Here is a 25,855-nt window from a genome sequence, read left to right on the forward strand (position 1 = left end):
GGGCTGGTGTGAGGATGACTCACCGCTCGTCCTGCAGACCCCGAACACGTAAGGGATAGGTTTGTCCCATTGGACGGCGGAGACCCACTTCGCTGCCCAAGGCTCCCCAGAGGAAGGACAGGAGCGCTTCTGGGTCCCCACAGCCGTCCTGCAGAGTCCGGCCGCCCTGTTGCTTCTCCAGAACCGCGCTTGCCTGGCAGAGCCCAGTCACCACTGTTTCCCTCTCGAGAGAATTCAGGCTCCTTGCTCGGGGTGCAGAGGACAAGGAACCGGGAGGAGGAGCTGCAGGGCCCTGAGACATCTGCCCGGGAGCAGAAGTGTTCTAAATGCTGAGTTTCAGAAAGGCAGTTCTAGAATGTGTGCAATTTGAACATTTTGATTGTCATTTAGGATTCAGTTGTAACGGGCAAAAATACCCAAATCCACTTTTCTTTCTCTTCGACAGCAAGAAAATTTTGGTAATTTGGAGAGGGGGCATTAGGCCAAAGTAAGATGACAAGATTTCATTAAGTGTAGCGTTTGCCGTTTGTCTTTAGACCATGAGAACGGTGCTGGAAAACAGCAGGAGAGCCAGCCTCCTGAAGTCGGATCTGCACGCCATCATCCGTCAGGGCGCTTTGGATATTTCCGAGAAAGCCCTGAGGAGTAACCCGAGCGGCACTGACGACCTGGAGGAGAACACAGAGATGAAATGTAATCCTCTTTCCTTGGCTGCTTGGTTGCAGTGTTTGGTATATAGTCAGGGCTGGTACGGCCATCACTGATTTATAGATTTCCTAATAGAGTTAGAACGTTCCTCTTAGACATTATAATTTATCTGCTTGCACACCTCTTCCTGCAGAAGGTGAGGAGTGCCCCGAGAACCCTCTTCCAGGGCCTGCCCTGGGGTCCGTAGCGCCAGGACATATTTGCCGAGTGAGTGTGGTTGCTGATTGACAGTATTTCTTGTCTCCTTTGGAAAACCCTCCTGCATCCCTCTTGTAGATGCACAGATCGCCTCTTCGGGCCTGAGTGGGATTGACTTAGCTCTCTACCTTGCCAGTTTCTGCTCTAACTGTAGTTTTGTTTGTTTGTTTGTTTCCACACCCTCGCAGCTTGTGAGATTTTTAGTTCCCCGACCAGGGATTGAACCCAGGCCCACGGCAGTGAGAGCGCAGAGCCCTAACCACTGGACCGCCAGGGAATTCCTGCACCAAGTGTTATTTTTAACAATGTGAAGTTGAACGGTGGTGCTTTGACCTTATTTCACTACTTTACAAACAAGTGCTATATAAGCCCATGAATATTCTTGCCCTTTGCTATTGTCCGGAAAAGGGGGAATTTCCCCCTCTACCCGTCTTGAGTCCTCCTGGCTGGACTAATAATCAACCTGACGCAAGACAGGTTCACAGGAGAAAAAGACACAAATTTTAATTCGTGTGCACAGAGGTCTTATAGAAATAGGACCTAAGAAGTAGACAAAGAAACTTAGGTTTTGGGGTGCCCAATTAGTGAAGAAGCTAAACAGAATTGGGGCTTGGGTAGTAAATTAAAGAACTAACATGGTTTGGGACTTCCCTGGCTGTCCAGTGGTTAGGAGTCCGTGCTTTCATGGCCGAGGGCCTGGGTTCAATCCCTGCTCGGGGAACTAAGATCCCACAAGTTTGGCGGCACAGCCAAAAAAAAAAAAAGCAACATGGTTTGTTTACACATGGTTTGTTCTCAGCCTGAATTCCCTGTCTCTGGGGATAAGGGTGTCTCTTCACATCCTGGTGCCGGCAGGGCACCTCTCACGCCGGAGATTTATTTCCTGTTTTCAGGGAGACCGAGGGCGAGAGTCAGTGTCCTCCTGTGTTGGCCGTTTCTTAAGTAACTTTTCAATCAAATTAACCAATATGCCACTGAGGCACATATTGGAGCCGCCTACTCTGGGCCCCGACACTATCTGACAATTGTAGTTAATCTTAAGGAAGAAAATCTCCATTCAGATGCCAAAATCCGGCCTCTGTACACTGGTGCCAGACTAAATCTCAGAGTTGTGGGTGAAGTAGAAAGAAATAGCTTTATTACTTTGCCAGGTAAGCGGGCCACAGCGGGCTCATGCCCTCAAGGCTGTGTCTCCCAACTTGGAGCGGGTCTTACAGTGTTTTAGGAGCAGGGCGTGGTCAGCTCGCGGGCACTCTTCTGATTGGCTAGTGGTGAGGTCATCGGGAGTCGGCATCATCAACCTTCTGGTTCCAACCGGTCTGGGGTCTCCGTGCTCGTGGGCAGCAGACAGTTAACTCCTCCCACCTGGAGGGGGTTTCAGTATCTGCAAAACAGCTCAAGGGACATGGCTCAGAATATTCTCTAGAGTCCTTGAGGAGGAACTAAAGGTCCTTGACTGTGTTTAATGGCTAAAGTATTATTATTTTGTCTTGCTTGCCTGTTTTCCTTTCTTTCTGCATTTTCTCACTTCTCTGATTAAATTTCTTCTTCGGCTGAAGTTTTTCTACAGACAAAAGGCAGGCGGAGGACACGGGTGGAGGTGTATTCTGGGAAGGCCCCGGAGGGTGCTGCCTCAGTTACAGTTCCACGCGTGGTGGCATCACTGGGAGGGGACAGTCGCCACAGCAGGAGGCTCCCCACTCGGGGGGCCGGGCGCTGCTTCAGGAGGGGCTGCAGGCCAGTTACCACCTCCTCCCCCAGTCGCTAGGCTTTGGTCTGAGGGCTGCCGGGAGGGGTCAGCCATGCATAAAGCTGCCCCCCAGTGCCTGAAGCCCCCTCAAGGCGTGGGCTGTGGGCTTCATCACGGCCCACCCAACACGGGGCTGGCACACGGGGGCACCTCAGCATTTCACGACCAGATGGCTACGTGGGTTCAACGATGCATAAAAGCACCGCAAAGTATCCTGTCCTCTTCCTTTGACCTTGAGGTGGGGCTGACTTGGTAGGATCGTACCAGCTATTAAAATAACGAAATGGGTCCTTACTTGTTGCAGAGTAGCTCCCTCCCCCCACCGCTTGCCTGTCCCAAATCCCAGATCCTCCCCTGGGAGACTCCCCTCCAACCAGACCAGCAGCTGAAAGGTGAACACCTAACCCAGCAGGCTTCAGGGCAGTGGAAGCCCCCCCTCCCAGGCCACTGGCTTCCCCAGCAATCCCAGCTGGCCACCCAAACCTTGCTCTCAACCCCAGCCCGAGCCCGGGAGACCCAGGAGGCATGAGGCCTCTCCCCAAGCTGCCGGTCAGCCTGCCAGGGGCTCCTGGGCTCCTGTTGGCATCCTTGCGTGTCCTTTCCAGAGGACACGTTGCTGGCAGGGAGACAGCGCGACCCCTGGCAGACGAATGCCTGAGATGTGCCTGGAAGATCTTCCAGACGGAGCCTGACCAAACCTGCACCAGGGCTATGGCAGCCCACTGGGTTTTCTAAATCTCCTTGGCACACGGGGGCACTCAGACAGGTGGAGGAGGGGCCAAAGGCTGAACTGCCACTCTCAGCGCTGCCTGCATGGGTGCGGGACCCAAGTCCCAACGTCGCACACTTGGGCTGCAGCCCTTGGGCCTGTCCTGACAGGGTCTGTAGCCCTGGGCAACTCACCTAACATCCCTCGGCGGCTTTGATGTCCACCGTCAGTTAAAGGACTTGAACAAACCGCCCCCTTTATAAAAATGGCAGGGATGGGTGAGGTCACGTCTGTATCCTGCAGTGAGCTCACTTGGAGCCGGGTTCTGTGTAATTACAAGGTGTAGTTATGATTTCAAACTGTTTCTTCCCATTTCAACAAGTAGCCCAGGGGATTGCTAGAAGGCAAGACCACAGAGCTCTGAACCAGACGACCTGGGGTGACAGATCCAGCCCAAGGCAGCCTTTGTGTTCAAAATGAGGGCGAGGCCCCAGGGAATTCCTTTGAACTGCAGCGCAGATGTTATCCCCTAGGTCACCTGGGATACAAATACCTACTGGGGAATTCTGCTCTACTGCTCACAATCATTGGGTTTGTTTTGTCTGTTGATAGGTTTGAGCAGTTTAATTTCTTTGCTGGGGACGTCAACAGACCTCAGTGTATTCCTGAATTGTCTGTGTTCAAATCTCCAAACATCTGTCTTCCAGGTACAAAACCATGATTTTTTTTTTAAGAGAAGAAGTGGGTGTGGGTCATTCTAGCTACATTATAGCACTGAGTGCCCAGGACCTGGTGCAAAGGAAAAGGTTTTCTCTGGCACTCTGGACAGAAATGTGTCAAGGCCGGGACGGGGGTTCAGGATGGGGAAGTGGTGTCTCAGAGGCTGGCACATCATGCAGCTCTGTGTGTGTGTGTGTTTGCTTGCAAGTGAGCACACGTGTGCATATGTGAGCATGTCTGTGCATTGGGAGCGCATGTGAGTGGGTGTGGGCAGGTAAGTGTTGGTGTGCAGTGGAGTATGTGTGCCCCAAGCAGGAGTGTTTAGGAGGGAGATGGGTTTGTCTGTTTGGGGAGAATGGTACTCATCTGGGGATTTTGCAGACAGTCCCAGTAAGACGTCAGGCTTGGGTTCACAGAAGCCAAGATGAATTGGCTTCGGATGCGGGCGGATTTGGTCCTTCTGCTGGACATGTCACTTGGACTGACTTCTCAGTAGGCCCGTTGGCTTGACTGTCATCATCACCCTCATCAGCAGTCACAGTACCAAATCAGGTCCAGCTGCTTGCAGCTCAAAAATCAGTACTCAAGAGAGGCAGATGTTGGCAGAAAGGGAAATTGCCTTTGAGCAGAATACCGGCAGTCCGGGGAGACGGTAGACTCAGTGTCCCCCAAAACCACCTCCGAAGATTCTGCTCGGCCAAGAAAGTGTTTAAAGCGGAAAAGGGAAGTCATCTCAGTTAATCACTGAGATGGGGGGTCAGAGTGGTGCCGTGCCCCACGGTGTGCAGGCTTGTCGACTTCCTGTGCTCTTTCTTCAGATGCTCTCCTGTTCACACAGTTTGTTCTTGAGATTACTAAAGGGGAAGCTGAGGAAGAGATCGGTCATCTGTTAATTACTTCTTCATTTCTGTTTCTTTGATCTATGGAAAGAACCAACAAGTTAGGCAAAGTATCGTGTGATCAAAAGGTTTGAAAGGTGTGCTAGGGCCGGAGATGAGTAGAGCATGGGGGCGCCTGGTTTAAGGTTAGTGACGAGACAAAGGGACCTCCTGCAGAGAGCTCTTTTCTGCCCAAAGCTGCCCACAGTCACCCTGTGAGAGCGGAGGATGCCGTCAGGGGACGCCCCAGCACCCTGGCCCCAGTGGGCCCGAAACACGGGGCCTCCCACCCCTCGAGGCATTGTACTCTGAAGGCTGAGGCAGCAGGAAAAGACCTTGACGAGGAAGTTGGGTTCCACTGGGAGGTGAAGGGCAGATAGGATTAAAAGAAGCTGAGAAAGGGAGACACCGTTCCCGAGACAGGACGGCAGGAGCGGAGTGGGCGTAGGGAAAGTGGGGGACTGGTCTAGGGAAGAGGGGGACATCTCTGCAGCAGAGAGCAAGGACCTGGAGGGCCTGGGACCAGAACGTGACTTGGGTTTTCTCCTTAAGCCTCCAGCCACATGTCTTCCTGCCCCCTCCATCTCCCCCAGAAAACCCAGGAAAGGGCTTGAAAGCTGGTCCCAAGCCTTGGCAGGTGTCTGTTTCCATTCTTTGCTCCTTGGATATAATCTTTCCAGATTCTGTGTGGTTTTGATTCCCCCTCCTTGGTCCTCGGCAAAGCTCACTTGCACCAGTGGTAACCTGCGCGGGTGCGTAGCTGCAGAGATAGCGATTCATTCGGCAGGATGAAGCTCTCCATCCTCTGGTCCTTGTTTCAGACACTCACACAGCCTCCACTTCACCCCCGCTGAGCCCACTGAGACCGTTGGTACCGGTCCTGCATGCAAGACCGTGTAACGCGGTGTTTCCGTCCTCACCCCTGCAGCGTCAACGCATGAGGCGTCTTCGAAAAATGGTGGTTTTGTAACTGCCTGCCTTTGAAGGGCTTGTTTTTGTAAAACAACCTGGCTGATAAAAAAAAAAAAAACAAAACCACAAACTATTGTCAATGAGATACTCAGACTGTTAAAATGTGAACCCTCGGGCTTGTCCGAGATGACTAATGGCCTCAAGTTGTTAGCACCTGGCAGAGCCAGAGGAGAGAAACACTCGGCTCTGTCGTGCTTCATTTCGTTCCCCTGCTTCTCGTGCAGTCTGGGCCCAGGAGTCATTTCTAAATGTAGGAACCTGAGGTATCACGCTGCCGGCGAGAGGAGGAAAGCTGGGTAAATGTCTGTGTTCACGAGTGAACGTTTGTGCGGAGATCGCCCACAGCTCCTTCTCTGGATGGTTTTAGGAAGCATCCCTGTGTGTGTTGAACACCATCCGGGCTCCCCCCCCGAGAGCCCCGTTCCAGGTGGTCCCAAGTCGGGGGGGGAGGGTGCCGCTGCCGAGGGAGGTCTGTTCCCAAACCCCAGTTCACGTGCCCGACGCACAGTGAGGCCACACAAACTGAAAGGCTGGAGTTTGGAGCAGAGAAAGGTTTACTGCAGGGCCGAGCAAGGAGAGGAGGAAGGAGACGGGTGGCTCGGGCTCAGAATACCCCGGAGCGCCCGGAAGGGTTTCAACAAAGCGATTTGAAAGGCCAGGTGAGGGGAGGGGCCGGGTCCCAGGGTGTGTGGTCAGCTCGTGCACAGTTCTCTGATTGGTTGATGGTGATCAGTCCTTAGGCCCCAGCAGGTCTCATGATCATCAGGTAGTTAATTTCTTCCATTTGCTGGGGGGGAGGGTTAGCATCTGAAACTCTCAGGAAATATGCATGAGATACTATTGTCTAGGTACTTCAGAGAGGAGCTACAGCAGAGGATATTGGGGGAGGGGGGGTTCTGTCCTGGGAGGGCCCCATAGGGTCCCGATTGGTTACAGGTCCACAGCCACCCAGAGCCCAGGGCGGGCCTTTGGGGGCTCTCAGCGGGGGCTGAACAGAAACCGAGAGGGAAGGGCATCTCCTTATTCCCGGCCAGTCCCTGCCGTTCTTCCTCGGAGACTTGCGGTTGAGTCCCTGGGTGGTCCTCACACGGGAGACTCAGAGAGGCTCAGGGGGTTCACTCCAACCTGTGCTGGAAATTACATACGACTCTGTTGGTTTGTAACTCGCCTGAAGTGTGGCCCGAGGCTGCTGTCAATCTAGTGGGGAGTTCCTTAGTCTGCACGTGGAGGCATCTCCCGGGTACCCAGTTTAGTGCCACTCAGGCCATCCGATGACCTTGGCTCCGCTGGACACACAGGTGGGCCTTCCGGGCCTCAGATAATTCACCCGGCACAGCGGCCAGCTTTGTGCTTTGCAAAGTTGGCACCCTTCCTTCCATCGCTGTGGGACTCTGGGCCCCTTCTTCACAGTATCAGACTTGCCAAGTGTAAATTAGCCCCCGACCCTCTCGGAGGCAGCTGCCAAGGGGGCTGCAGCAAGGCCGTCCTGCAGGCCTCCCTCCCCTGTTGCTCCCCACAAGTGACCTTTTTCTAAAAAAATTGTGTGGGATTAAAAAAAGGAAGTAAGCCGCTCTCCCACCTCCTGCCTTCTCCCCACCCACTTCAAAGGGTTCTGCCTGGAACCATCCCCACAGGAGACGGTGCAAGACCGGGCCCAGGCCTGGGCTTCCTCGCACCTCGTCTTTCCTTCTTCCTGCCCCGCTTTGGCCTCGTGAGACTGTCTGTGCGCCACCCGTGGGTGCATTTGACAACACGCTCGCCTTGATTTTTTTTTTTTTTTTTTTTCACGGTTAAAGATTTGATGACAGTTCATAATAATGCAGTTGACAAGAAAATTAGTTATTTCTGAGATATACATTTTAAAGTAATAAATAGGATTATTACTTATAACATTATACCAGAACATATAAGATTTTTAGAAATTTCATGTAATGTCTGAAACATTTATATTAACATATTTCCATACATATTTCCATACAAGTACAAATATAAGATTTTTAGAAATTTCATGTAATGTCTGAAACATTTATATTAACATATTTCCATACATATTTCCATACAAATACAAATATGATTTTTAGAAATTTCATGTAATGTCTGAAACATTTATATTAACATATTTCCATACATATTTCCATACAAATACAAATATAAGATTTTTAGAAATTTCATGTAATGTCTGAAACATTTATATTAACATGTTTCCATACAAATAGCCCAATGAAAGTTTAGTATTAGTTGTTTTGTTTGTTTTTTTATACTGCAGGTTCTTATTAGGCATCAGTTTTATACACATCAGTGTATACATGTCAATCCCAATCGCCCAATTCAGCACACCACCATCCCCACCCCACCGCAGTTTTCCCCCCTTGGTGTCCATATGTCCATTCTCTACATCTGTGTCTCAACTTCTGCCCTGCAAACTGGCTCATCTGTACCATTTTTCTAGGTTCCGCATACATGCATTAATATACGATATTTGTTTTTCTCTTTCTGACTTACTTCACTCTGTATGACAGTCTCTAGATCCATCCACGTCTCAACAAATGACTCAATTTCGTTCCTTTTTATGGCTGAGTAATATTCCATTGTATATATGTACCACATCTTCTTTATCCATTCGTCTGTTGATGGGCATTTAGGTTGCTTCCATGACCTGGCTATTGTAAATAGTGCTGCAATGAACATTCGGGTGCATGTGTCTTTTTGAATTACGGTTTTCTCTGGGTATATGCCCAGTAGTGGGATTGCTGGGTCATATGGTAATTCTATTTTTAGTTTTTTAAGGAACCTCCATATTGTTCTCCATAGTGGCTGTATCAATTTACATTCCCACCAACAGTGCAAGAGGGTTCCCTTTTCACCACACCCTCTCCAGCATTTGTTGTTTGTAGATTTTCTGATGATGCCCATTCTAACAGGAGTGAGGTGATACCTCATTGTAGTTTTGATTTGCATTTCTCTAATAATTAGTGATGTTGAGCATCTTCTCATGTGCTTCGTGGCCATCTGTATGTCTTCTTTGGAGAAATGTCTATTTAGGTCTTCTGCCCATTTTTGGATTGGGGTGTTTGTTTCTTTGATATTGAGCTGAATGAGCTGTTTATATATTTTGGAGATTAATCCTTTGTCCGTTGATTCATTTGCAAATATTTTCTCCCATTCTGAGGGTTGTCTTTTCGTCTTGTTTATGGTTTCCTTTGCTGTGCAAAAGCTTTGAAGTTTCATTAGGTCCCATTTGTTTATTTTTGTTTTTATTTCCATTACTCTAGGAGGTGGATCAAAAAAGATCTTGCTGTGATTTATGTCAAAGAGTGTTCTTCCTATGTTTTCCTCTAAGAGTTTTATAGTGTCCAGTCTTATATTTAGGTCTCTAATCCATTTTGAGTTTATTTTTGTGTATGGTGTTAGGGAGTATTCTAATTTCATTCTTTTACATGTAGCTGTCCAGTTTTCCCAGCACCACTTATTGAAGAGACTGTCTTTTCTCCATTGTATATCTTTGCCTCCTTTGTCATAGATTAGTTGACCATAGGTGCGTGGGTTAATCTCTGGGCTTTCTATCTTGTTCCACTGATCTATGTTTCTGTTTTTGTGCCAGTACCATATTGTCTTGATTACTGTAGCTTTGTAGTATAGTCTGAAGTCAGGGAGTCTGATTCCTCCAGCTCCATTTTTTTGCCTCAAGACTGCTTTGCCTATTCGGGGTCTTTTGTGTCTCCATACAAATTTTAAGATGATTTGTTCTAGCTCCGTAAAAAATGCCATTGGTAATTTGATAGGGATTGCATTGAATCTGTAGATTGCTTTGGGTAGTATACTCATTTTCACAATGTTGATTCTTCCAATCCAAGAACATGGTATATCTCTCCATCTGTTGGTATCATCTTTAATTTCTTTCATCAGTGTCTTATAGTTTTCTGCATACAGGTCTTTTGTCTCCCTAGGTAGGTTTATTCCTAGGTATTTTATTCTTTTTGTTGCAATGGTAAATGGGAGTGTTTCCATAATTTCTCTTTCAGATTTTTCATCATTAGTGTATAGGAATGCAAGAGATTTCTGTGCATTAATTTTGTATCCTGCAACTTTACCATATTCATTAATTAGCTCTAGCAGTTTTCTGGTGGCAGTTTTAGGATTCTCTATGTATAGTATCATGTCATCTGCAAACAGTGACAGTTTTACTTCTTCTTTTCCAATTTGTATTCCTTTTATTTCTTTTTCTTCTCTGATTGCCGTGGCTAGGACTTCCAAAACTATGTTGAATAATAGTGGTGAGAGTGGACATCCTTGTCTCGTTCCTGATCTTAGAGGAAATGCTTTCAGTTTTTCACCATTGAGAATGATGTTTGCTGTGGGTTTGTCATATATGGCCTTTATTATGTTGAGGTAGGTTCCCTCTATGCCCACTTTCTGGAGAGTTTTTATCAGAAATGGGTGTTGAATTTTGTCAAAAGCTTTTTCTGCATCTATTGAGATGATCATATGGTTTTTATTCTTCAATTTGTTAATATGGTGTATCACATTGATTGATTTGCGTATATTGAAGAATCCTTGCATCCCTGGGATAAATCCCACTTGATCGTGGTGTATGATCCTTTTAATGTGTTGTTGGATTCTGTTTGCTAGTATTTTGTTGAGGATTTTTGCATCTATATTCATCAGTGATATTGGTCTGTAATTTTCTTTTTTTGTAGTGTCTTTGTCTGGTTTTGGTATCAGGGTGATGGTGGCCTCATAGAATGAGTTTGGGAGTGTTCCTTCCTCTGCAATTTTTTGGAAGAGTTTGAGAAGGATGGGTGTTAGCTCTTCTCTAAATGTTTGATAGAATTCACCTGTGAAGCCATCTGGTCCTGGACTTTTGTTTGTTGGAAGATTTTTAATCACAGTTTCAATTTCATTACTTGTGATTGGTCTGTTCATATTTTCTATTTCTTCCTGGTTCAGTCTTGGAAGGTTATACCTTTCTAAGAATTTGTCCATTTCTTCCAGGTTGTCCATTTTATTGGCATAAAGTTGCTTGTAGTAGTCTCTTAGGATGCTTTGTATTTCTGCAGTGTCTGTTGTAACTTCTCCTTTTTCATTTCTGATTTTATTGATTTGAGTCCTCTCCCTCTTTTTCTTGATGAGTCTGGCTAATGGTTTATCAATTTTGTTTATCTTCTCAAAGAACCAACTTTTAGTTTTATTGATCTTTGCTATTGTTTTCTTTGTTTCTATTTCATTTATTTCTGCTCTGATCTTTATGATTTCTTTCCTTCTGCTAACTTTGGGTTTTGTTTGTTCTTCTTTCTCTAGTTTCTTTAAGTGTAAGGTTAGATTGTTTACTTGAGCTTTTTCTTGTTTCTTTAGGTAGGCTTGTATAGCTATAAACTTCCCTCTTAGAACTGCTTTTGCTGCATCCCATAGGTTTTGGGTCGTCGTGTTTTCATTGTCATTTGTCTCTAGGTATTTTTTGATTTCCTCTTTGATTTCTTCAGTGATCTCTTGGTTATTTAGTAACGTATTGTTTAGCCTCCATGTGTTTGTCCTTTTTACGTTTTTTTCCCTGTAATTCATTTCTAATCTCATAGCATTGTGGTCAGAAAAGATGCTTGATATGATTTCAATTTTCTTAAATTTACTGAGGCTTGATTTGTGACCCAAGATGTGATCTATCTTGGAGAATGTTCCGTGCGCACTTGAGAAGAACGTGTAATCTGCTGTTTTTGGATGGAATGTCCGATATATATCAATTAAATCTATCTGGTCTATTGTGTCATTTAAAGCTTCTGTTTCCTTATTTATTTTCATTTTGGATGATCTGTCCATTGGTGTAAGTGAGGTGTTAAAGTCCCCCACTATTATTGTGTTACTGTCGATTTCCTCTTTTATAGCTGTTAGCAGTTGCCTTATGTATTGAGGTGCTCCTATGTTGGGTGCATATATATTTATAATTGTTATATCTTCTTCTTGGATTGATCCCTGGATCATTATGTAGTGTCCTTCCTTGTCTCTTGTAACATTCTTTAATTTAAAGTCTATTTTATCTGATATGAGTATAGCTACTCCAGCTTTCTTTTGATTTCCATTTGCATGGAATATCTTTTTCCATCCCATCACTTTCAGTCTGTATGTGTCCCTAGGTCTAAAGTGGGTCTCTTGTAGACAGCATATATATGGGTCTTGTTTTTGTATCCATTCAGCCAGTCTATGTCTTTTGGTTGGGGCATTTAATCCATTCACGTTTAAGGTAATTATCGATATGTATGTTCCTATGACCATTTTCTTAATTGTTTTGGGTTTGTTTTTGTAGGTCCTTTTCTTCTCTTGTGTTTCCCACTTAGAGAAGTTCCTTTAGCATTTGTTGTAGAGCTGGTTTGGTGGTGCTGAATTCTCTTAGCTTTTGCTTGTCTGTAAAGCTTTTGATTTCTCCATCAAATCTAAATGAGATCCTTGCCGGGTAGAGTAATCTTGGTTGTAGGTTCTTCCCTTTCATCACTTTAAGTATATCATGCCACTCCCTTCTGGCTTGCAGAGTTTCTGCTGAGAAATCAGCTGTTAACCTTATGGGAGTTCCCTTGTATGTTATTTGTTGTTTTTCCCTTGCTGCTTTCAATAATTTTTCTTTGTCTTTAATTTTTGCCACTTTGATTACTATGTGTCTCGGCGTGTTTCTCCTTGGGTTTATCCTGTATGGGACTCTCTGCGCTTCCTGGACTTGGGTGGCTATTTCCTTTCCCATGTTAGGGAAGTTTTCGACTATAATCTCTTCAAATATTTTCTCTGGTCCTTTCTCTCTCTCTTCTCCTTCTGGGACCCCTATAATGCGAATGTTGTTGCGTTTAATGTTGTCCCAGAGGTCTCTTAGGCTGTCTTCATTTCTTTTCATTCTTTTTTCTTTAGTCTGTTCCGCAGCAGTGAATTCCATCATTCTGTCTTCCAGGTCACTTATCCGTTCTTCTGCCTCAGTTATTCTGCTATTGATTCCTTCTAGTGTAGTTTTCATTTCAGTTATTGTATTGGTCATCTCTGTTTGTTTGTTCTTTAATTCTTCTAGGTCTTTGTTAATCATTTCTTGCATCTTCTCAATCTTTGCCTCCATTCTTATTCCAAGGTCCTGGATCATCTTCACTATCATTATTCTGAATTCTTTTTCTGGAAGGTTGCCTATCTCCACTTCATTTAGTTGTTTTTCTGGGGTTTTTTCTTGTTCCTTCATCTGGTACATAGCCCTCTGCCTTTTCATCTTCTCTATCTTTCTGTAACTGTGGTTTTTGGTCCACAGGCTGCAGGATTATAGTTTTTCTTGCTTCTGTTGTCTGCCCTCTGGTGGTTGAGGCTATCTAAGAGGCTTGATGGGAGGCTCTGGTGGTGGGTAGGGCTCTCGCCTTGATTTTTATCATAAACCCCAGCATTTTTTTCTCTCTAAAATGTCGCAGCCGAGCAGAAGCAAAGAGGAGTTGATCAGATTGGCTGCCAGCTTCCAGCTGAGATGGAATTTCCTCCTCACGGCCGTGAGCAAAGCTATGACCCTCTGGCACAGAGACAGCTTCGGTAAGTCCGAGAACACACAGCATTTTGTATTCTACCTTTTACAGATGTTATGACAGCCTAAGCGTTTTCCACATTGCTACCTGGACCCCACTCGTCTTTTTCTCACCTTTTTATGTAAAATACAACACACAGAGAACCACACACACAAAAAAGCATATTAATCTTTTTATGATGGCAATATGATAGTTCATCAAACAGCTGGACCACGCCTCACTCTCCTGTCAGTGAAAATAATCAATCAACAATCTAAAATAAGAATAGAAAAGGGTTTTATTTGCGCCAAACTGAGGACTAGCCTGGAAGCCAGCTTCCCAGATGACTCTGAGAAACTGCTCCGGAGAGCAGCACAGTTTTATATCTTGTCAGAACAAAGAACATTAAACAAGTCAGGGTTTCATTTCTTCAAGGTTATTTAAAAAAAAAAAAAAAAAAAAAAAAACAGACCAGCAAGTACCCAGCGAGTCAGTATGGCCTTGTCACCTGGGAAGGGGGACTTACCATCAAAGGAGTAACCAGTATCAGTGTCCCAGGAAGGGAGGCATTTAATCTTTATTTTTAACATGGACATTCTTTACTTCTGGTCAGTGTGTCCTTTTCTCTAATAATTAAAGCAGAGGTACAGTGTAGGTTTGATAGGCGACACACAGGCTATTTTAGTTGTCAAATTCAAGTTCACTCATGTATAAGCCAGAATGACTTCCCTGTATCTCAATATGTGGACATGTCTTTTGTCACTCCCCTGCCATCATTGTCGGACGTGCGGGAAACCTCCCCTGGCATTTGAATTGTGCGCTTTCAGACACTGTGAGAAAAGCAGCAAGCGTCCTCTTTTTCTTCATCTCCCAACTGAGATGGACCAAAAAAATGGGTTCTTTGGGGGCACCCGGATTTAACCTTCAGGAATAAGAGTTGATAAAGTCCCCACTGCGTGCAGATGGTGGAAAGAGTAAAGCAGTGTCTGTTTTGCCAACTTTCTGGTCCAGTAGAGGGTCTTTCTGGGCCCGGGGGGTCCCATGTGTCACAGCTGTGGTACAGACACAGCACAGGAGAGTGGCGGGGAGGGACAGTCACCACTGAGCCCCCCAGCCCCACGGAGGGGATCACTCGTTTCAGCAGATGTCGTGCGTCCCTGCAAAGTCCCAGGCACCTTCCTGGGCACTGCACACACGGCCGTGGACAGACAGACAGACAGAGCCTCCAGCCCACAAACTCACACACCTATCAGGGCAAGGAATCCCTGCCCCAGGGCTGCCAGACGCCCTTGCGGCGGGTACACAGAACAGGAAGAGCAGACAAGCCCTGTTCTAGACCATTCTGCAAACACTGGGGCGCTTGGGAGGGTTGTGGCTGTACACAGCCATATATGTGACCCCCATTCGTCACGAGGCTCACCCCACAGATGAAGATGAGGGCAGAGTTCAGGTGCAACCACAGAAGGAAAGCCAGCTCTGTAGTTAGTGCTGTCGACTGAAAAAAATGCACAGCCTGAAAGTGGAGAGTTGTGTTTTATTCGGTGGACAAAACTGAGGACTAAGGTCCGGGACACAGCATCTCAGCTCACTCCGAGGGACAGCTCCAGAGAGGCAAGGCGGGGGCCAGGGTAGATAGGAGCAGTTTTTGCAACAAAGACCAGGTCATCGGAACATCAAAAGATGACTGGTAATTAAAGAAAACCAGACATCTCAAGGTAAGGAGTTGAGCACTTTCCTGCGTTCGAGAAGATGCAAGAGTCTGGGCTCCTTGCTGTCATCCCTTTGATGTGCTCCTCAGCTATCTGGGGCCAGTACCCTGCGTTTTCTCTTCCTGGGTCTCCTCAGGGTGCACGGCGGGGGGCGGCCGCAGCAGCTAATTGCTAGATGGGGGGCATCCTGCCTCTACCCTGAGTTCCCTCAGGGCTCACGGTCTCGGGGCGGCTGTCATGTGATGGCCTGATGGCTGCAAAATCCTTTGTTTACTGATAAGGCAGGTGGCCTTCTCACCTCACAGTGCGTTTCCCCTCTGCCTTCTTGGACCTTCGTATGAAGTCAGAGTATTCACACCACTAGTTTTTCCCCTTCACGTGGACCATGGTTTCACGAAGTTAAACAAGCCAGGAGTTGTTTGTGGGTCTGGCTTATTCCAGACCAGGCCATGCCTCTCATGGGGCCAGGTTCTCTCACCTGAGATCTAGCAGAGAATAGTGAATATTGTATAAAGCTTTGAAATGGACAGGAAGGGTCAACACACCCTTCTGGTCTTCCATGGTCTCTGAGTTATTTTACAAATCTTGTAAATTGTATCAAACAGATAATAATGCAAATGATTCTCCTCCACACAAATGCAAACTAGTGTGTCAGCAGGAGGCAGCCGGTAACTGCCCTGAGCACAGAGCTGTGCGGTGTCTGTTTGCAGATTACTGTCCGTGGCATTCTTTGTTGTCTGTGTATGTTTGGTGTCTTGAATTCTCTCTCTCTTTTTTTAAAAATAAATTTATTTGTTTATTTTTGGCTGCGTTGGGTCTTCATTGCTGCACCCGGGCTTTCTCTAGTTGCGGTGCGCGGGCTTCTCATTGCGGTGGCTTCTCTTGTTGCAGAGCACGGGCTCTAGGCACGTGGGCTTCAGTAGTTGTGGCTCGCGGGCCCTAGAGCGCAGGCTCAGTAGTTGTGGCGCACGGGCTTAGTTGTTCTGCGGCATGTGGGATCTTCCCGGACCAGGGCTCGAACCCATGTCCCCTGCATTGGCAGGCAGATTCTTAACCACTGTGCCACCCAGGGAAGTCCTGAATTCTCTTTTGAATCAGTTGCAACATCTTACTAGTTCCCTCATTAATTGAGTCCCGTAAAATCTTTGACCCACATTCATTTTATATCTGTATAAGAGTCGTGGTTTTACCTTCATTAAGTAATCATCTTTTAACGATTATAATAGGCCAGATCTCCCCCAACCCCCATTGCTCAGATGAACATTAATTATCCTTTCCTTTTCTGGAACCAAAGGCCCTAGGATTCAGAGCACTCAGCAGAGCCACACGCCCTACTGTCCCCCACCCCAGACTCCCTAAGGACAACCCTTGCGGGCCCGCGTGAGAGAATGCGCCCCTTGCCCGCCTCCCTCCAGGAGATGCCGCCGTGCTACACGTGCCAACCACAGGCGGCCGAGGGGCACGTCCTCCAGCTCCGGGAGCGGCACCCATTTCTCTGTAGGGTTGCTTTCCTCCCATCTCACACTAGCTGGGTTTACGTTCCCTTCCGTGGCTCAGGCCATTAAGCTCCCTGTGCTTTCCGTCCGAAAGCCGCCTTGCTGGGGTCCTCTGGGTACGGGACGCCACGCAGGTGACGGACGCTGCCCGGGGCCCTCAGGATCTGCCAGTAGGAGTGAGGCTTTACTGCCCAGGAGTTCAAGGCCCCAGAAAAGCTGTTAGTTTCACAGGTATCTGTTTACATGTCCATCTGTCTATCTACTTACTCATTTGGGGTTGTTATTTCAATGTAGGCTCCTGGCATCTGTTTCATCTGCTGCTTTTGGAATATGTGATTCACATACTTCAGTCGTGCATCGAGGAGGACGAGGAGGGCGATGACGTGGGAAATCTCAAGGAGATGCTACCAGACGACCAGCCTCTTGTCCCGCCAGACCAGGAACTCTCCCGCCCTCCAGACCCGTCCCCAGCTCAGGAGCGTAGAAGCCCGAGTGCGGATGCCCCCCGGGTGACGCTGAGACACAAGAGCCACGGCCAGTGTGCCACGGAGGGGAGCAGCGTGGTCGTCAGGGTCCCGGGCTTCCTGGTGGACATCGTCACGGGCGACAAGGTACAGATGCTGGAGCCCCAACTTCCGTCGTGTTTTCAGGGAGATGAGAACTGCCAGGTGGTTAGGAAGCCCACAGAGGGTATACGTTGTCCAAACAAGGGTACGGGATTCTAGATTCATCTCAGCTTTAGCTGATTTTGCCAGGGGTGCTGATAACGGCATGTCTGTTGACCGGTGGTCAGCTCTGAGACGTGCCCGGCTTGATGAGAGGTGTGGAGTATGGGGACGGCCCGAGCCTGGCCTTCCCAGAGCCTGCCTGGGACGGTTAGACTCGCTGAGCAGGAGATCACTGCCACTCAACAGAGTGACATGCCCTGAAAATGCCTCTGGCGGCGTTTAAAGAAAGGAAACATTGAATAGTCTGAATAGAAAGGATATTGAAAAGATGGAATTGGGGTCCATCTTGAAAGATATAAAAATAAGAATTGCGGGAATTCCCTGGTGGTCCAGTAGGTAGGACTCCGCGCTTTCACTGCCGGGGCCTGGGTTCGATCCCCGGTCAGGGGACTAGGATCGTGCAAGCCACGCAGCGTGGCCAAAGAAATTAAAATAAAATAGCAAAAATAAGAATTGCTATTTATCGAACACCTACTACGTACCCTTGATATACATTCTCTCAAAGCCATACAACCCTGCGCAGTATCTGTTCTTATCGTTTTCATGCCATGGATGAGGAAATGGAGGCTCAGAGAAGCTAAGCGAGCGGCCCAGAGTCACACAGCAAGTAGATAGCAGAACAGAGAGTGGTGCCCAGGCCTACCTGATCTCAAGTCCATTCTTCTCCCACAACACTAGATGGGAGGAGGCGGGTCCAGGCCCCGAGAAGAGTAGGACACAGGCTGCAGAGGTCTGAGGTGGGGCCTTGAATGCCGGGAAAAGGAGCCGGATTGATCAGGAAGCAGCTGATGCCCCTCTGTTGCTGCAGGGCAGGGGAGTGGGCTGGTTGGAAAAAAATCTTGACAACCGTCAGTACTAATTTCTAAAACTCCTATACGCATGTTTGGAAGTTTAGCCTCTTTACATAGCATTGTTTTCACACCCACGAGTTCCGCTTTTGAGGAGATGAGGGGTTTGCTTAGCAGGAGACCACTGAAGGCGGGGGCGTGACCTCGACCTGGGTGAAACGTGGTCCCGGCCATGTGGCTGACTTACGCCTGAACTGTCCTTGCCCTGTAGTCCTCAGAATAACCAGAACCTTCCCTGGGCTTTCCTTCCTCATTCCAAGTGCACAGAACCTGGACAGACTGTTACTGAGCACAGCCGAACATGGTCAGACAAAAATAATAGGATCAGGAGCAGAAGAGCTGCCTCTCTCGTGGTCACCAGCCCTCTGTCTCTGTTTGGTCTCCGTCTGCTCACCTTGCGACAGTAAATTCATATATCCAGCTGCCTTCCATGGTCTCAGTGCTGCAGGTTCCGACATGTGTCTGTAAATAAGAAACTCATCCCCTCTGGGAGTGTGTATGTGGAGCCCACAAGACGGCTGAGACAGGAAACAGGGAAATACTGGCCCCGGATAAGGGACCCACGGCGGGGGAGGGACGCTGGGCTGCCCGAGAAGAGGACCAGCTGGCGGCAGTTCAGGCCCCGCTCTCGAGCTGGTGATTCAGGGCTGTGGGCAGACAGAAGGCCCAGCCAAGTCTGGAGAAGGGACCAGTTGGCCAGGCTGTGCCCAGGAGAGCCCTCTCCCGGCTCCTGACCCTGTGGAGAACACACCCCGTCCTGGCAACAGGGCCCCATGGCGGGGCTCACCCCAGTCACTTGGGAGCCCCAGTAGGACACGCGTCTGTGCTGGACATCAGCACCACGTGTGCAGATCCCTGCTCACTGGCTGGGGCGAGGGACCAGCTGACATGCCCCTTGGTCACCAAGGTAACAGGGAGTCAGCTTATACCTCTTGGGCCACAGTTGGAAGCGGGTGGAGAGCAGACCCTGCTGAGCCCCCTGTGCTGGGCATTTAAAGGCACCATTTCAGCAACGCAGTGAGACGCTGTTATCATTGCCCCCATTTCACAGATGGTGTAACTGAGGCTCATGAGGGGTTGAGTCATGTTCCCAAGGTAACGTTGCTAATAATTGTCAGAGCAGGACTCCAAATCTCCGTAGATCTTCCCAGGCTGTCGTTTCCTAGCACCCTCTCTCCCCAGAGGCTACTACCTACCATGTGCTTTAATTCCAAAAGCAGTGAGTTGGGAGTAGATTAAAAATTCTTCAAGTCTGATGATTTGGGAAAATAAGCAGGCAGTTCTGGTACATAACTTCCTGGGTTCAAGTTCCCCATCATCCACTCATTAGCTGAGAACCTTGGGCAAGTTGCTTAATTTATCTGCTCCTCGGTTTCCTCATCTGCAAAATGGAGATCAAAATATCTAATTCCACAGGGCTATAATGAGGTTTAAATAAGTTAATTATTGTAAAATTCTTAGAGCATAGTAAGTACCCGTAACTCCAGTCATCATTATTATTTCTCCACCAGAACCTCCTAATCTGAACACCTTTCCAGAACACTCTCTACCCAATGCCCTAGCCACTCTGAAGTTCATGGCAAGGGGTTCGTTCCATCTATATTTAATTGGTGGAAACAGTAGAGGAGACATTAAATATTTTATTGAATGACATAATAAAGCAATACAAAGAGATAAATGTCAGATAATCCAAGGTGATAGGCATTAGAGTTTAATTAAACCTGTTTCTGCTCGTGCGAGCCCGCTGAATTAGCTATAAGGACTTAATCTAACACCAAAAAATTACGCTCATCTAATTTTCATTGCATTCATTAGTCAGTACTTGCACTCATCGTCAACAAAAAAGCGCACCCTCCGTGTCCCGTCTGCATTCATGTGCCATGGGCTATCGCCCGTTCAGCTGCACACCTGGGGCTGCTCTGCACCAATGGTAACAATTCAAGTGAGCAGTCCCCATTGCCATCTCCCGCTGTCGCTCTTCTCCATCCTAGCGATGCTCAAAACAGTAAGATGCCAAGACTCGTTTTAGAATAAAGGGAAAAATTACACTGGTACTAAATAAAGGCTATGCTTCTTAAAAACCTACTACACAGTTTTCAGTTTAGGTCGTGTACTGAAGTATTAAAGCATGGCAAAAATATTTAAAAATAAGTGACTTCAGTTATAGGGTAAAGGTGGAGACAGTTTTTTTGAGAGAGAGAGAGGGAGAAGAAAAATATCTTTTCATTGGTTGGTGATGGTTATTGTTGAGTCTAGAGAGCATGGGTGAGAAATGTACTGTCATTAACCTCACGTTCAAAGTTATCTCGTGCGCATCCTTGTCACAATATGTTAGCTTATGGGAAGGGGGGAGGCTATTGAAGAAGTCACACCAAGAAAATACATCTCCGCCGGTTTTGAAAGTAATCATGTCGGAGGATTTGCCCATCTTCCGAGTACCCTTGGAGCTGAGGGTGGCATATTACCCTTGTTCCTCCTGCAGGAAGGCTGGCTCAGGCAACTAGATGACTGAGAGCTGGCACCTGCGCCAACATCAGACTCTGTGAATCTCTCATGTCAGTTACTACCCAGCAGAGTGTTAATTTAACCAGTGACGGTTTTCACAGATTTCCCCCTTTATATACTGGTCTATTTGATGGGTGTTGCGGGGAGGGTCTATGTGGGAACTTGAGCCAACTCTGTCGGCTCAGAACTGCCAAGAAAGCAGGGATCCGTGTCTGTCTGGAAGGCAGCCAAGGTGATGCACATTACTCCTGACTTTCGTAACCGACCTGGGCTCTCCGTGTCTTTAATGGCAGCGTTCTTTTGCTCTCTGGCCTCACAAACAACTACAGACCCCCGTTCCTGTCCCTAAAGGGAGCCCACTTGCTCCCACTCCCCCCGACCCCTGTCTCGTGCACCAACCCGGGTTTGAGATTCCTCACCAGCCCCTGAGCGCTCCCCAGAGAAATCAGGGTCCCCTGTAGTAGGTCCCAGGGTGGGACGAGTGTGGGGTAGAAGAATTCAAATGGTGGGTTCTGAAACAGGGAATAATAACTTCCTCTTCCCATCGTTTCTTTTCAACATTTTCCCCCTGCAGCTCATCCAGGTATTATTGGAAGATAAGGCCACTGAAAGCACCATCAGACTCAACCTTCCTCTGGAACGAGAAACCCTCATAACCCTGAAAGATGGACAAAAATTTGTGATTCACGTATCAGATGTATCCCAAAGCTCTGAGAATATTTATTTTAGGGACAGTAATGCTGACACCTAAGATTATTTATTTGACTAGGGCCTGAGAAAACATAGAGTTTTCATTCTTAAGATTACGGTGAATGCTAAAGCTTTTGTATTGATAAGAAAGAAGATTTTATGTACATGATAGAGGTAGTACTATCTCCTGTTTATATGTATTTCAAGGAGTTGGTTTTGATGAATCATATAAACTAATATGGAGAATACTTTTTGCCTCTGTTGCTTTGCTTTGGGACTTTCCCAGTATTTCTATGGGGGCTAAAGAGAAATTTGAGAAATCTTGTTGGTAGTAAAGACATGATCATTCTCCAGAGAAAGATAAAGTTTACAGAATAGCAGCTGGTACAAGCAGTCAAAGGCCCATGGTAATATTTTTCTTCCCCTTGGTAGTGCCCCAGTCAACATAGAATTTGAAGAAAGATTCCCTCAGGCAGTGAGCAAAAGGAAAAAACTCAGTTATTTGAGAGTACTGTTAGACTTAATAGTCCATTAAAGCATCCCAACTTCGCTTGGTTCACATGGCACTTTTCTTAAAGTTATGTAGAATTATGAATCCAACAACGTCTGCAACAAATGAGGATGTCCCGCTGATGCTCTGTTCCCCTCTAGCAAAATCCTTAAAAAATCTTGAAACTAGGCATAGATCACTGTTGAACCAGATCCGTTTTCATGTAACTGATTATGATATTTGGAAGGAATTTGACAATTCATGCTTAACACAGTTTTTGGTAGCAGTGGAAATAAGAGAATATTTTATTGATCTCCTGTTACATAAGAAATGAATTCAATTTCCTGTAATGCTTGGAAATTTTAAAGAAACGTCAGAACTCTTGTGTCACTAGATTCATTAAGAATTATTCTCCTTTATGGTTTAAAAAGTAATCATATTTCAGAGCCTTTACCACTCCCTTGAACATGCTATGTCATTTCTTAAGCCATCTGGGAGCAGTTATTTGTCAAAAAACAACTCAGAGACCTTCATTCCTTTGCTCACTGTTCAGTGACTTTGCATATCCTTTGTTTGTTCACATCTAAGCAGACAGGTGATGGGCTGAGTCAAGGAACAAAGGCAACAACAAGATTTATGGGTCTGGAAACTGAATTTTATGTGCATAGTTTGGGGTAAAGTAATTCGCTGAGAACTAGCAGAGCGCATTCCGTCTTTAGAAAGGCCATCCAGGTTATCAAAGAAAATAATTCCGATTGTCTATCTGTGGGGTTAGAAGTTAGGATGGGGGTAAGGGTGGGTAGTAACAGAGAGAAGAGGAAGGGGCTTCCGGGACCCTCATCTATTCCAATTCTTGGTCTGTGGGTGGCCCTACAGCATGTTCATCTTGAAAACTGTGTTCCAAAGCTTAAAACTTGCTATGATTGTTTTTCTGCATATGTTATATATGACACTGTATTTTTTAAAATAGAAGTCAGTGCACACAGGGAGGGGGTGGGGAAGGAAGGACTGAGGTTGGGGTCAGCAGATGTAAGCTTTTATGTGGAGGATGGATAAACAACAAGGTCCTGCTGTAGAGCACAGGGAACTCTACTCAATATCCTGTGATAAACCACAATGGAAAAGACTATAAAAAGATATACATATGTATAACTGAGTCACTTCGCTGTACAGCAGAGATTGGCATGACATTGTAAATCAACTATACTTCAATTTAAAAAATTGGATTAAAAAAAAAAAAAGTGCACACATCGTGGGGCTAGTGCTGGAGGCTCCCGGTGGGAGCGAGGGTAAGAAGCACACAGGCGGGTTTGGGAAGCGGGCTCGGTGCCAGGAGAGACCTGCACCGGCCCCCCTGCCTGCCCGACGAGACGGAGAATCCAACCATCCACCTCCCTCACCGGGGTCTCCCGTCCCAGCACGGTTCCCAGCCGGGAGACGGCGAAAGCGTTCATCTTTCATATAGTCTGACATCTCGATGATCACACAGGACTGGACACTTTCATTGCTGAACAGAGATGGTTCTTATGTTTGAAGGTAACTGGTGGTCTTCTACTAGAGCAAAGTGAGCGGGAACTCCCTAGCCCCTCCCCTGAACTTGGTTTTTCATCCGAGAGCCGGCAATAATCCACAGAGCAGGTGGCAAGGCTTGTTTCCTGCTTGCGCCATCCATCAGCCCGCGATGGCGGGCGTGAGAAACTAATCCTCGATGCCTTATAAGAGCCACTGTGTATTTATTATTCCTCACCAGTCTGCAGGTGGCTTGGATGGTTCTGCTAATCTGGGCTGGACTCGGCGAACCTCGGCTGAGCTTGCTCGGCCATCCGCTGTCCCTGACGGGCTCGTGGGGGCCCGCAGGTCTAGGACGGTCTCCCCCCCCTCGGATGGCTGAGCTCCCCTGTTTGCTGCTCCCACGTCTCTCCAGCAGCCCAGCCCGGGCACGTTCTCATGGCAGAGCTGCGGGCCTAGAGGGCGGAAATGGAAACCCACAAGCAGGTTTTCACACATCTGTTGCCTCGGCGTGTTCCTGTCCCATTGGCCAAAGCAAAGTAGAGACGTCTCTAGGAAAGGGTGTGCACGTGGGGCAGGGTTGGGGGGGAGGGTGTGTGTCAAATAATCCACTTCAATCTATTTTATCAAGGTCAGCGCTATCTACTGTCCAAATCATTATCCCAGATGTCTGGTTAGGGAGACAGTCGTGCAGGGGAAATGACCTGCTCAAGGTCATCCGGGCAGCAGTGAGACCCTGATCCACAGTACTGAGTCCACGGTCACCACCCCGGCATCACCCATTGTGATATTATGACAGCGCTGCCCTCATGCCACCTAACCGGATAAGAAACACAAACATCTGTTCCTCAACGCTGCAGAGAGTCAAGAGTAGTTTCTGAAACAGTCATTTGAATAATAGGAATAATAGTGAGACCTTGTACAGATGGAAATCTCCCCAGGGCACATCCCTGGTTGTCCATGTGGTGCCCACAGCAAGAGAAGCACATCGCATTTTTCTTCACGTAGTAATAACAGCTACACCCACATAGATCTTGGAGCATAAATTTTCACACATGATGATGACGAGTTGGAGGCCCACTAACATTCTGTCAGCAGAGTTTTCCAAAACCAGAAATTTGATCTCAAATGTACGGTGATGTGCTCCACAACTGTCATGCATTCTTTCACCAGGTACTTTTTAAACATGGGGGATCATCAGTGAACAAAAGAGGTATCTCCCTGCCCTTCGGGGGCGAAGAGGCTCAGAACCACCCTCCCCAGAACGTGCCACTTTGGCATGGGGACCCTGCAGGCTCCAGAGGAATATCTGCCCTTCTCTTGACTACCTAGAAGAATTTAAATTGGGGGTATTTTCCAGAGTGACTTACCAGCAATAAATTGTAGCCGAGTGACCCATCTGTAGGACAGGGCAAACATCTAATTACCAAACATCACCGAATCTTCTTATTGTCCTGAGAATTGCACCCCCCTTCAAAGCCCCAGGCCTCTTTCCCATTCCTTAGCTCAGGGTGGCATTCCTACCACGTTTTGCACTTCTGTCTTTGAACCTCTCATGCATGTGGGGTTCCCGTACATACAAAATTAAATTTGTTTTTCTCCTGTTACTCTGTCTTATGTTGATTTGGTTATTAGACCAACCAAAAGACCTTTGAAAGGTAGAGGAAAATTCTTTTCTCCCCAGCAGGAGCTTATTATATTCCTGGTGTAAAAAAGACTGGCAATGAACTAATCAACAAAATAAAGCCTAATATCTTAGGTGGTGATAAGTGTAATAGTAAAGATAACACACAATAAAGAAGAGAGTGATAAAATTAGGTCATTCGTAGAGAAGTGGATGGACCTAGAGACTGTCATACAGAGTGAAGTCAGAAAGAGAAAAACAAATATCGTATATTAATACATATATGTGGAATCTGAAAAAATTGGTACAGACGATCTTATTCACAAAGCAGAAATAGAGACACAGACGTAGAGAACAAATGTATGGATACCAAGGAGAAGGGGGGGGTGGGATGAATTGGGATTGACATATATACACTTGATAACTACATATAAAATAGATAACTAATGAGAACCTGCTGTAGAGCACAGGGAACTCTACTCAGTGCTCTGTGGTGACCTACATAGGAAGGAAATCCAAAAAAGAGGGGATATATGTATACGTATAGCTGATTCACTTTGCTGTACAGCAGAAACTAACAAAATGTTGTAAAGCAACTATACTCCAATAAAAATTAAAAAGGAAAGAAAAGCATTAATAGCCAAAAAAAAAAAGAGAGTGACAAGGTTGGGAATGTTACTTCTTACAAGATTTACAAGCAAGATGTAATTTGAAAAGAGATCCAAAGAAAGTAGGAAGAAGGAGAGGTGTGAGAGTCTTCTAGAAGGGAGGGAGAATGAATCAGAGACATGAAGTAGCCCTTGGGCCCCCTTG

The 25,855-nt window shown here is 46.9% G+C and overlaps 1 protein-coding gene across 2 annotated transcripts in view; it reads left to right on the top strand.

The window, feature by feature from the left end:
- Positions 1 to 21,532, top strand: part of RFX8 (regulatory factor X8) — a 72,665-nt gene extending 51,133 nt beyond the window's left edge. For both annotated transcript variants that reach the window (XM_059942556.1, XM_059942555.1), the window contains 5 exons: positions 537 to 693; positions 3,978 to 4,072; positions 13,357 to 13,471; positions 16,943 to 17,259; positions 21,304 to 21,532. In XM_059942556.1, the coding sequence (XP_059798539.1) occupies positions 537 to 693; positions 3,978 to 4,072; positions 13,357 to 13,471; positions 16,943 to 17,259; positions 21,304 to 21,480 (861 nt within the window). In that variant the 3' untranslated portion in view covers positions 21,481 to 21,532. The remainder of the gene's footprint in view (positions 1 to 536; positions 694 to 3,977; positions 4,073 to 13,356; positions 13,472 to 16,942; positions 17,260 to 21,303) is intronic.
- The last annotated feature ends 4,323 nt before the right edge of the window (positions 21,533 to 25,855 follow it).

This window comes from Balaenoptera ricei, chromosome 13 (genome assembly GCF_028023285.1).
Source record: "Balaenoptera ricei isolate mBalRic1 chromosome 13, mBalRic1.hap2, whole genome shotgun sequence".
Taxonomy (NCBI): domain Eukaryota; kingdom Metazoa; phylum Chordata; class Mammalia; order Artiodactyla; family Balaenopteridae; genus Balaenoptera; species Balaenoptera ricei.